At 41.3% G+C, this 12829-nt stretch overlaps 1 protein-coding gene across 7 annotated transcripts in view; it reads left to right on the top strand.

The window, feature by feature from the left end:
* Positions 1-360: 360 nt before the first annotated feature.
* ADNP2 (ADNP homeobox 2) overlaps positions 361-12829 on the top strand; it is a 31064-nt gene continuing 18595 nt past the window's right edge. For 4 of the 7 annotated variants that reach the window (XM_071450386.1, XM_071450379.1, XM_071450372.1 and 1 more), the window contains exons 1-3: positions 361-497; positions 5979-6136; positions 7897-8016. In XM_071450386.1, coding sequence (XP_071306487.1) covers positions 7909-8016 — 108 coding nt within the window. In that variant the 5' untranslated portion in view covers positions 361-497; positions 5979-6136; positions 7897-7908. The other 3 variants (XM_071450352.1, XM_071450344.1, XM_071450362.1) reach the window with 3 other exon arrangements.

Below are 12829 nucleotides of genomic sequence, written 5' to 3'. Positions count from 1 at the left end.
GACTGGGCCCGCCCCACCTGCGGTCCCGCCTTTAGCCCCGCCCATCCCTCTGGGGAACCAATGGGAACGCTGGCTGAGTCTTTCCCCATTGGCTGGCTGCCTGCCATGCAACTGAGCCTCAACGTCACTTCCTCTCGTAGATCAAGCGCCATTTTCTCTTTCTGGCGGTTGATGCGGCGCGGGCGGCGCGCGGGCGGTGGGCGCTGTGGAGGTGGGCGCAGGGCGAGGCGCGCGCGGAGCCCCGGCCATGCCGCCACCCCCCCGGGGCGCGCACTGAGCGCGGCGGCGGCGCCAGGCCGGGAGGCGGGGCCGCGGGAGCGGTGGCACCGGGCAGCGCCGGCGGCAGCGCCGGGGGCAGAGCCGCAGCCGTGAGCGGTGGGTGGCGGCGGTGCGGGATCGCGGCGGGCGGCGGCGACGGCCGCAGGAGGAGGAGGAGCGGGAGCGAGAGCCAGGAGGAGGAGCAGCAGCGGCGGGGGCTCCCCCTGCAGCCTGGCCGGGTATGTGCGGCGGGGCGGGGCGGAGGGCGGCGAACGCCCTGGTCGCTGCGCGATTTCGGCTCGGCGGGCGCCACGGGTTCAGAGCGGCTTCCACGAGCGGTCAGGGAGGGACGGGACGGGTCCGGCGCGGCCCCATCGGGCGAAGCGTTGTACGCGGGGATGCTCCCCCGCTGCCTCGCCGCTGCCGCGGGCTGTGAGCAGCTCGGTATCACCGCGCGTCCTACGTGTTGGTTATTTAATTCCAGGTCGCACTTCAGCGATGGAGTGTCTAAGGACCCAGCTTAATAGCTTGCTTTGAAGTCTGAATAATTTTAATTGCTTTTAATGAATTGTTTTGGTTTGAAACAGTTTGTGGCAAACTGTAGGAGGGACAGGAGTGACACGCGTACAGAACCAGCACTTCACCACCGGCTAATGGAACCAGTTAATGGGACGCAAAATTACGTCGAATATCCTTGTGGTGTCTCATGCCACAACAATGCATACATTTAGAAAGAAAGTTTATGAATACTGTAAACAAACACAACCCACACAATGCAAGCCGTGAAAACCATTTGAATGCGCTTGCTTTGTGGTCGAGACCAGGTAATGGGGAGTTGCAGTTGTCCTGGTTTGTGAACAGAATAAAAGACACGTGTGTAACTCCTGCTGCAGGGGTTCAGAGTCCTGGGCTGCCAAAGTTATGAACACTTTCAGCAGATAAAGTTTTGATGGGTTAATTACTTGGGACGAATTGCTTGTTGTTCTTAACAGTTTTCTTTCAACCAAAAATTTGTGTTTGTTAAAAGTTTTAAAGAGCTACAATGAAACACTTAAAAAGACTCCTGGGATATTGAATCTATATTCTAGACATCCTAGTGCTCCTTTTAATAAACTTCAATTTTGATAAAAAAATGGAGTTTCTTCAGCACAATATTTAGGAACTGGGTAAGAAATAAAGAATATGATAACTTGTAATAAGGTTTATTATAAGGTATAGTGTATATGATAAGCTGTAGTAATTTCTTTGGTTTGTTTCATGGAGATTTTGTGAAAAGCAACATCCGCCACAAATTACAGCAGATCTTTAGAAACAAGAGCACATACAGTTTTGTTATGCCTTATGTTTTTCCATTGGGAATTCCTGGATTTGGGCTAAGTCTTACTGAGTGCTGGTGGAGCTGGTTTGTGTTTAAACACTTCAGTCCTTCTTCTGAAACCTGTTGCACAGCCCTGGGGATGATTTCAGTTCTGTCCCCTTTCTGACTTGTTAAGGTTTTGGATTGTCTGTGCTGTGGACTGTTGTCTCCATTTGTAAAGTGCAAAGTCTTTGGGTCACACCAAGCTGACAAGTGCAGCACAAATGCAGTGGTACTTCCTCCTGGAATAGCTGTACTCAGGGTGTGACTCTTCTGCTCACATACACGTGGGGCTGACAAAACCTGCAGGATTTGAGTGGGCTCTATGCAGATGCTTCTATCACCTAGGATGAGCTTGGATCCTGCTGGGTTCAGGTTCTGGCTAATGTCCAGAAGGGACTTTCAAGGGAGTCAAAGTATTGTGTGAATTAGTGCTTTAGGAAGGCTCCATGAGTCTAAATGGTAGTGTCCCTCCATGGTAGTGTCCTTTAGCCTCTTCTCACCAGTCTTGGATAGCAGGGATTTGGTTGTGTGTTAATGAACCATCACAATAGTTATTTAAACCACAGTGGCTGTAGTTAGTGATCTAAATTTGCTTTGATATGTTAGGTAAGATGCAGGTTGTTGTGCTGCATCTCAGGCTATGCCATCACATATCTTACTCCTCTTCATTGTGTGTTAGCAGCTGTTGAATGATGGTCGTCTTCATGTTGGGCAAGGTGACCTTTTCAACAGGTTTGTGATTTATAGCCATGAAAAGAGCAGAATTGTTGTGACTCTTACGAGATCTATGATTTGAAATGCCCAGAGGTTTCTGATATAGCTGGACAAAGAGTTAATTTTTTTTCTTACCTCAGATTTCTATTAAGTTGCCCTTGGATAGAAATCTGAATATAAGAAGATAAACTACTTTGGTGACCAGAACTGCTCTTTGTGCATTTTATTAGAATATATTTTAAATTACAACTGATTAAACAATGAACAAGAATAGCATCCATTCTATTTAGTCAACTTTTTCTTTAGGAAGCTTTCTTCCCTCTCCCTCCATAGGTTGGATAAGCTTTGATGGTGCTGATGTACTTGTAAATCCTGTTATGTCTCTTTCAGAGATAAGGGTCCAGGAAATGGAACTGACCTGTAATGTGTGGTTGAGCAGATACCCAGGTGTGACTTCTCAGAGGATATGTAAGCTTACCAGAAACAAAATAAAATTGATGAGGGTAAAATCTGGTATGGCCAAGACAAACTCTCATTCTTCTAGGCAGTTTTTTAGTGTGCCTGTCCTCCCAGCTGCTCTCTGCCATCCGGTGTTCTTGTTCCCAGGGTTCTTGAAAATAGATCACATGCTTTCATTCGACTTTCAGGAACGAAGCAGTTTTTATTGTTTTCTGAACTAATATGAATTGTCAACTTCTAATAAGTTTACTGTAATGGAAATAATTTGTGGGGACTGTGGGAGGCATTCCCTGGGTTGGGGAGACACAAGAGGCTTCCCTCAGGGGCTTTTGGGACCCCATTGGCTCCTTCTGTGTCCCTCAGCCACTCCCTCCCTTATTCCCGGCCATCATCTTTGTACTGCCTGAGAGCATGCTTCAGCCCGAGCTCTGGGGAGAAGGAGAAACTGGTGCTCCCGTCATGAGTGTGCCTTGCACCCTGAACATGCCACCATGCAGCTGAATAAAGCATCTGTGGATACCATGCAAAGGCCCTTTTTGCTTCCTTACCCTGGACTTTACTAGGAATATTCTGGCTGCAACGTAATTTTTTATTGGTGCTTGTCAGTTCTGATGACTGCTGAAGTACAAGTTAGTAAACAAACCTTCCAAAATACTCCAACCCAAATGTTCCAAACCTGTATATTTTTATAAAGGTCCTATGAAAGATACAAACCTTTTAAAAAGACCAAAGAGATTTCAAAAATCTCTTTCTCAGTTACTAATGACAGTTACTAGATAAAAGTTACAAAAACGTAAGAGTTATTCAATTTCCGAGGTAGACAGTTGAGAGGACGAAGTTCCATTAGTCTTCCATAATTTCCTGCTCAAAGCAGTTCTTTGAGCAACAGGCAAGTGAAGGCCAACCACTTAGAAACACGTCTGGAAATCTTGCTTCAGTACAGATTTTCTGGTATCTAAAAGTGTTACATTACGGCTGTTTTCTCTGTGGATCTTCTGACATTCCTCTTTTCCTGAAAACTCTAGAAATGCCTGATTATCTAGTTGACTGGATTTTGCTGGAAGCATTTGCATGCCCGTTGAAGGCACATATGTGCATCTTCCTTTTGCCAGCTCCATACCAACTCCATTTTCATTTGCTTGCAAATGCCTACTTCCTGTAGGAACACAAACAAAAGTGGTGCAGATTTCATGTAAGGAGTAAAGCTCTCAATGTGAGCACAGTCTGTCACTGGAGGAGGTTGCCCAGAGAGGCTGCCAAACCTGACTGGCCAAAACAGAGTGCCCTGGCTGCAATTAATGGTTGAGCCTGCTTATAGGAAGCTGGACTGGCTGCCCTTTCGAGGTTCCTTCCAAGGGGAATGAGAATGGTTCTAAGAAGTAAAAGGAATAGGAACTTGGCATTTTGTGATGATTTCCCTTTTTGAAGCGGTGCAGTGTTAGTGTTTTTCCCTTTTTTTTGTAATGCTGAGAAATGATAGTAAAAGGTAGTTACTTTGAAAACTGGTGTCTTTGTCTACCAAGATACTGTGCAGACTGTTACTTTGTCTTTTAGGCTAGACTTAAAATACTGCAGTACTGCTGGAAGGGAAGAGTTGCATTTGTGATCTTTGAAAAATCAAATGTAGTAAGTTGGGTGTTGCAATCTATGGTAACAAATGCAGAAATGAAACAAACCCATAGTGTTGAATAAAGCTACACTGTGTATCATTATGGAGATGTTATCTGAAAAAAAACAACAAATAGGAATAGCTTAATGGCTAAAATGCCTGAGCAAGAGTTGGATAGCCTTCTTAGAACTGAATTTGAGACATCAGCTGCTACAATTATTCCTTTATTTTGCTAAAAACTTGCCTTGGTTCTGTTTAAGAAGTGACGCTAGTCTGAAAACTCAGTGGATTATCAGGTTTTTTGGAAACAATTTAAAGCTGTGAAGAATAAATTTTTGTCTTTTAGACAGGCAGTGCAGTAAAATGATAAAGACTCTTGGTAACCCTCGTTCAGTTTAACTGTAGTGCTTTTGTGTTGAATTTGCTGATTAAGAATGGAATGTGGACCAACAAATTCATGGAACCAATGTGCAAACTAAAGCCTGAGGAATGTCAAAAATATAAGAAAAATAAATTATTAGTATGAAAATGTGGATAATAAACTGCATAATAATAAAGGAATTAAACTGAGGGCTTGAGGAAATAAGCTTAGAAGGTTGATCTTTTGTGACCTTTATGATAGGGCAGTGCTGGTCTAATGGATAGAGAGACTCCAAGAGGAGCGTAGATTTAGGTTGAATATTAGGAAGAAATTCTTAACTGTGAGGGTGGTGAGGCACTGGCAGAAGTTTTCCAGAGGAGCTGTGGATGCCCCATCCCTGGAAATGTTCTAGACCAGGTTGGATGGGACTTTGAGCAGCTTGGTCTAGGGGGAGGTGTCCTTGCCCGTGGGAGTAGATCTGGAACTAGATGATCTTTAAGATCCATTCCAACCCATACCGTTCTGCAATTCTGGTCTGAGATCCTTTAAGATCCTTACTTGCAAGAACATTGTTCGAATACCTACTGAATAACATTGCAAATGATTGCACGTGGTGGCCTTTGGATTGAAGACCAACTGTTTGAGAACTGGAACATAATTTATATTCAAGTTTTTTTCTGTTATGGTGGAGGTTTTGGTGTGTTTTTCTTTCTCATGGATTAATCATGTAAGGATAATTAATAATTTTATTTCATTTTCTTCTGCATTAATAATTTCAGAATGATTGCTGGTTAAGAAAACTGTTGAGGTACATGGATGTTGTGTACTACACCCCTATTGACTGTTTCTTCTTTGTGAGCTAGACATGCCTCAACAAATGCCTGTATCACCTTCTTCAGTAGCGTCAATGTATGAAGTGGAAGACTGAGGTGGGGAAACTGTTTCCATTGGAGCCTGATGTATTGAACCATATTTCCTTCTGGCTGATCACCACTGGGCATGGTGGTGTCCAGTAGCTCTGTTGTTATCCGCAGTGGACCGTGGGCTTGATGTGCATAACCTGCTGTCATAGAGGGACTGATCTTCAAGCTTTAACTAGGGACTCAGCAAATTCCTGGTGACTTCACTTTAAAAAGACTATTTTATGTCAAATTTTTGCTCATTGCATTTTGAGAGAATGCCAGACCAGTTACTCTGATTTATTCCATTCTGTGTAGGTTCCTGTGGTACACCTACCCCGATGGTATCAGAATGTCTTCTGGACTTGGTGATAAAAAACATTAGAAAACAAGACTAGCATCTGTCAAATGGGGTTCCCTCTCCATTTCTCTCTACACACCTTTCCTTTCAGGGGAGAAGAAGCGAAGAATAGTATGTGAGTTTGTTGAATTTTAATCATAAACCCTTCAGTTACATGTTTTGTACGTAAATTAAGGTTTGGGGTGGTTACATACAGACTGGAACATTTTTTATATGGTTTGTGGGTTTTGGGGATTTTTTGAGGCTTAGCTTGTGTCTTATGTGCAGGGGGATTTTGCAACTATTTGCATGAAAGTCTTCTTCAAAGTAGAGCTTTCATGTTGGCACGGAGCTTGCTTTTTTTGGTAAAAGCACAGCTTTTCAATCCATTTGAGACTGTATGTGCTGAAAGACTGTTTGGAGATTTCCTCTATTTCTATTTTTTTTTTTCTTTTTCCTGTCCAGGCATCTCCTGGATGGATGAATTGTTTAGCAGTAGGATGTTGTAAATGCTCCTGGATCCTCTGTCAGCTATTTAAGCACCAACTACTGGAGAAGTTTCCAGTGACCTTTTTCAGTGCAAGCTTAGGGTTGGGTTTTGCATTCTGTGTCCATTGCAGTGTCTTAAAGTACAGTCTAAATTGTATCTTGCTGTAATCTAAGAAGGAGTTGACAAAGGCTGAGCTTTTTTTTTTACTTCTGCAGCTGTGCCTGTGGAGATACATTACAAGTTCACAAAAGTAGAAGCTTTTGCAGGAAATCTAGATTTTACTAGCAATCATATTTTAAGCATGTCCATGGTTGACAGCAAACAAAAATATCAAAAAGATTTCTCATCTTGATGCTAACATTTAAGGTGAAAGGTGTGGAATTTCTCCTTACATGATATGATCGTAATTTTCTGAATAGAACTTAATAAAATTCTGGTATTCATGTTCTTTTACGAAAACCCTACAAAACTATGTTCCTGCCATGTAGATACAAGGAGATCTGAAAGAAAAATTTGGAATTTTCTGTAGAAAGAAGAAATATAAAGATTCCCTCCCCCCCCCCCCCCCCCCCCCCCTTACATTCTGTTTCCTTGAAAATCAGTCAACTTTTCTACTTGGGAAATGCTAGTGAGCCCACTTCTTTGGCTTAAAGATTTTGGGTTTTCATATTTAAGAAATGGCATCCTGGCCCATATCAGCAGGAGTGTGTCCAGCAGGACTGGGGCAGTGATTGACCCTGTGCTTGGCACTGGTGAGGCCTCACTTCAAGTGCTGTGTCTAGTTTTGTGCTCCTCAGTACAGGAAGGACATTGAGGAGCAGGAGTGAGTTCAGAGAAGGGCAGTGAATGTGGGGAAGAGTCTGGAGCACAAGTCCAATGAGGAGTGGCTAAGGCAGCTGGGGGTGTTTAGCCTGGAGCAAAGGAGGCTCAGGGGTGACCTTATCACTCTACAACTGAAAGGAAGCTGTAGCCAGGTGGCGGTCAGTCTTTTCCTCCAAGTAACAAGTGACAGGAAAAGAGCCAAGTTGCATCAGGGAAGGTTTAAGTTGGATATTAGGAAAAACTTCAGAAAAAGGGTTGCCAAGCACTAGAATGGGCTGGCAAGGGAGGTAGTTCAGTTCCCATTCCTGGAGGTATTTGAAAGACACGTAGGTGTGGTGATGAGAGGCATGGATAATGACTGTGGTGGGTTAATGTTTGAACTCGATGATCTTAGATGTCTTTTCTAACCTAAATATTTGTATTCTCTGACTTTTCAGATTTTAGTTCTTATTTTAACACACTTAAATGCAAGTACCTGTGTTGAAGTATTTAGTGTGTTTTTTCATTCCTTATTATTTTTCCTCTTTTTTTTTTTCTTTTTTTCTTTATTTTTTGGTTATTGTGGTTTTTTTTTTTTTTCCCAGGAAAAGTGCAAAATGTTTCAAATTCCTGTTCAAAACCTTGATAATGTAAGGAAGGCTCGAAAAAAGGTGAAGGACATTCTTGTGGATCTTGGGCTTGACAGCTGCAGGGAATTATTGAAGGTAAAGTATTTGAAAGAATGTAAACAAATCTGAAATGTAAACTCCTGACAAATATTTCACCTTCTGGTGTATATATGATAGCTTTTTTGGGGGAGTCCTTACATTAGGGGTTACTTATTACTGACTGTTCGTACCCAGGGCAGGAATTCGGTGTGTTAGTATTTAGCATGGCAAGAGTGTGTATTTCTTAGCAAGATGTGTCATAGATGGTGCCTCATATTCTGTTAGCAATGTTTCAACAAAAAGAAGCAGTACAGCTTTAGGAAAAAATACCACAGACTAATGAATTGTTATTTGTGTGCAATACAGCAACTTTTTCCAGTTCTTTTAAGATTTCATGCAGATGAGGAGTCTCCTCAAAGACATCCCATCACGTATCAAGGACAAGCTTCTGAAGAGACATACAAATCATCTGCATTTCTGAAAATGGATAAGCCTTTAAACTTTGTGTCTGGTGAAAAATACCAAAATGATCTCATTGAGTTGTAGTTTGGTTCTGTATCTTAAAAAGTATATGCAGGTGTACTGGGGTGAGTAAGATAAACCTTGTGCCACTGTTGCCACTTTGAGAAGAAAATTTTGTGCATCAGTCAGGCAGAATGCACACCATCAGACTGGCAACCCAGTGCCAGAAAAGGTGCAAACACAGCGATGTAACTCCATTTCTTAACAGTAGTGTATTTCAGTGAGCTGGTGCACAGGATTTTTTGAGTGTTGAGTAGATTCATGCCTTAGTGTTGACAAGAGGTTGATTGCTTCTGTATGGCAGTACTAAAGTAGGTATAACGCTCTGTAAGGGTACTGTTGTGTCTTTTGTGGTGGTTTCTTTCTGAAACTCTGTTAGTTAATGGAAAAAAAAATGTTGAAGTCCACACGCATTACTGATTTTAGAACATTGTTATTGCAATTGAACAGTTTTGCATATATCTAAATGCGGTAATAGCTCAAGGAAAATTATAATGTCTACTAATTTTCATTTACTTGCTGTTTTTATTTTGTTAATATTCTGTAATCACACTTTTCACTCAAGAGCGGAGTCTGTCTCGACCATTGGAAGCAGGAATGTTTTGATGGTGACAGGTTTTTACTATAAAATTGCTTGCAGTCTCTTTGATTATTGCATGGACTTCAATGGTAAATAAGTAATAAGTTGTTTTGTATTTGTTTGGGTTTTTGGGGATACGTATAATGTGTGTTTAGTTGGTTTTGCTTCATTTTTAAGTAAAAAATGATGGTGAAACCTCTATGAGATTTTGGCCAAAAAATACTGGTTTGTTTTTGTGGGGTTTGTTGTTGTTTTGTTTTTTTTTTTGGTTTTTTTTTTTTTTTTTTGTGGTTTTTTTTTTGTTTTTTTGGCAAATAATTCTTCCTCAACCAAGTTCATAATTTTAGTTTGTTTTTCCTGGGTAATCTGGGGCTGGTTTTGGTACAGGTTTAGCAGTATAGCGTGATCGGTACTTGGTTCATATGATGATGGTATTTCTTTTTGGTAGCATGATATGTGTGATGTTTTAATAAAACTTAAAATCATAGGCAGGCCTGAGTTTGAAGGCACCTTGAAAACCATCTAGTGAGAAGTACCTAAAGTTTGTTTTTTCAAATATTGAGATTTGTTTCTGGACTATTTATGGCTGGACAATGTAAGAAATGGATTGAAATATGATGTGCTACTAACATGACCCAGATCTGGTCTTGCGCTGTTGTAATGAGGTACGATAATGGACAAGAGTTGGTGAGGAAGATGAAGGAATGTAATGTATGACTAGTACCTCTCTGTAGCTTAGAGACCAAAAGGATTAGGTTTTAGGCTAATTGATCTCTGCTAGGAAGAAGACATGAGCATTTTGGCTGGAGTACTAGTTTGGTTCTCCAAGCAGTGTGTTTAAGTACATTGACTGTAAGGTCAGAGGTTTTCCTTTAATAGACTGTTTCAGCTTCTCTAACATACTGTGATCTTTAGGGCCATGAGGGTGATTGGAGAGCTGGAGCACTTCTGCTCTGAAGCTGAAGACATGCTGAGAGAGCTGGGGTTTTCAGCCTGGAGAAGAGAGGGCTGACTTCCTTGCAGCTGCTCAGTACCTGAAGGGGGCATCTAAAAGGAGAGGGACTTTTTATACAGATAGGGACAGGATAAGGGGCAGCAATGTTTTAAACTGAAAGAGCGTAGGTTTAGATTAGAGCTTAGGAAGAAATTCTTTATCCAGAGGGTGCTGAGGCACTGGTACCGTTGCCCAGAGGAGCTGTAGATGCCCCATTCCTGGCAGTATTTAAGGCCAGGTTGGATGTGGCCCTGGACAACCTGGTTTAGTGAGTAGCATCCCTGCCCATGATGGGGGGGCTGGAACTAGATGATCTATAGGGTCCTTTCCTGTGGGATTCACATTCTCTGAACCTGAGAGAAGCAGTGAGAGAAGCAGAGAAAAGAATGATCAGAACAATTCTACTTTGGCACAACACTGCACCTGTGTTGTGCCAAGGTAGATGCAATGTGGAGATTGTTTACCCAAAGTGATGTTGTTTTGTTTCCTTGGCCTGTCAGGGCCAAGCAAATGTGCAGACTGTTGGTCAGCAGACAGTCACAAGATTCTGTGCAGTTGAGTGCTGGTTTCAGTTTTTTAGATGTCATGTAATATAGTATAGAATAATATAGTATGATAATTAATTAGCCTTCTTTGCTCTTTCTACAATAATGCCTCTCGCCTGTTCTTGTGTCATTCTCAGTGCAAGAGTGGCACGTTCCAACCCAAACCATTCCATGATTCTGTTCTATGATTCTGTGTCTTCATTTAAACTCTCAGCTTTTTATGGTTTTGTTAAGGAAAACCATGAGAGTTTTAATACAGAGGGGAGAACAGTTCTTATTTTAAAAATGTTTTTCTCTTCAACTTAAGAATCCCTATTATGCATAAGGATTAGTTAGGCTTCTCAGAGGGCTTTGTTCCTTTCTTGTTACCTTTCCCTTCTCCTTTTTTCATCCCCTCCTGGAAGTGAGAAATCTGGAAAGGTCATAACTAATTAGTGGATCTTTTTTTAAAGCAAGTGTTCAGAGCAGCCATTTGCCCCACTGATGAGTTCTATTGATAAGAATGGTTATTTTTATTAGTAGATATTCCTCTGTAGGAAATAGCCATTTCAGCAAAACTATCTAGTCATATTTCCTGTGTTTGGCTTGTCGGAATCTGGGGTTTAAGTGTAGGAGCCGCTCACTCGAACCAAAAACAGAACATGTTTCAGATAAGCCGTAAACTTTAAGAAAACTTTTTTTAGCAGTGTGTGATTCACTGCAGCTTGTTCAGCTGAAGAAGTTTTAGTAAGTCTCAAGTCTCTTCATTTTCTCAGTCAAAAATAGTTCACTAAAATTCTGGGTTGTTTCTTGTTGCATGCAAGGCTTCTTTCTAAGGTTCCTGGATTTTTTGTGGTTTGTATTTTTTTTGTTTGTTCAGTTGGTTTTTCTGAGGTTTTCTTTTTTTGTTGTGGTTGTGGTTTTGGCTGGTTGTTTTTTGGCGCTTTTTTTTTTGGGGTGGTTTTTTGTTTGTTTGTTTGTTTTTTGTTTGTTTTTGTTTGTTTGGGTTTTTTTGTTGGTTGGTTGAAGGGCAAATACATGACTCATTCAGTGTCTAGGGTTGATTAGATTGCAGGGCATTTGTTTATTGTTGCCCTGAGCTTTTCTGGTAGACAGCGTATTGCAAACTCAGCTGCTACATTTTTCTAAATTCTTGAATAATGAAGTTAAAATCAAATTATCATTGGCATGATGTTCTAGCTTACTCTAATCTGCTGAACACGTAGGAATGCTCATATTTGCATGCTGCAAATGGACAAGAGCCTAGTGCAGACAGAGCCTGCGTTAAGTAGGATTCTGTAGGTTTTTTTTGATTGCTGAAGCTTTGTTGCTCCTTGTTGCTGACTATATTCTGTGTTGCTGCTAAATTTCACGTAACACGAACTATTAGGTTTATGAATTTCACTCCTTTTGTAAGGTCATCTGATCTTAAATGTTACTTGTTATCTGCCTCTGCTGTTGAGTGGGGGTTGGTGAAGAAGTGGAAATCATGCCTTCTCTAAGTATCTGCAGAGTTTTGAGTGAAGAAGGATTTGTGAAAAGGAAGAATGTGAGGGGAGAAGAGATGCAAGTTTTCTATGGATAAAGCCTGGATTTGTAGCTTGTTTCCATCCAGGGCATTCTGGGTGTGCTGTTGAACCTAGGTTAGGGTCTTCAGAAATGCCTAGTAAATTGGAATCTAGCTTGAGTTTTTTGGGGTTTGTTTTTGTGGGTTTTTTTTGTTTGTTTGGGTTTTTGTTTGTTTTTTATTTGTTTGTTTTTTGTTTGGTTTTTTGTTTGTTTGGTTTTTTTTCTTTCCCATTAAGTTTGTGTTTAAATATGTGTGGGTCTCAGAAATCTGGAGATGAACTTATTATTTTTAGGATAGTAGCTGGCATTGCCTTGAGGGATGTGAACTGCTCTGATGGGATTAATTAAAGAAGTCTGTAAGGACAGTTGCTTTCCCTGCCACAATTGTTGTAGACACAGTAATATTGTGCTTTTGTAGCTTTGGGAAAAGCAGCTCTTGGAAATCAGCTTTGGTGAATGTCTTTTGTTTTTCCAAGTTTGAAGTGTAACAATGTTACACAGAACCTGTTGCAAAGTAAACTGTAGTGGTAAGCTAATAAAGCAATGAAGTAAGCAGTGAAATATTACCAATGAAGGAGGAGGAAGGTAGAGAGGAAAAATACTTTGCGTGTTCACTGTGAACTTGGCTGGAAGCAGTGGAATTCAAGTGTAAATATTTTCACTCCCAATATTATTTTCAGT

The sequence above is a fragment of the Agelaius tricolor genome, unplaced genomic scaffold (genome assembly GCF_023055355.1).
Source record: "Agelaius tricolor isolate 1412-34295 unplaced genomic scaffold, bAgeTri1.0.p SCAF_2, whole genome shotgun sequence".
Taxonomy (NCBI): Eukaryota; Metazoa; Chordata; class Aves; order Passeriformes; family Icteridae; genus Agelaius; species Agelaius tricolor.
This window is presented reverse-complemented; position numbering and strand designations above follow the sequence as displayed.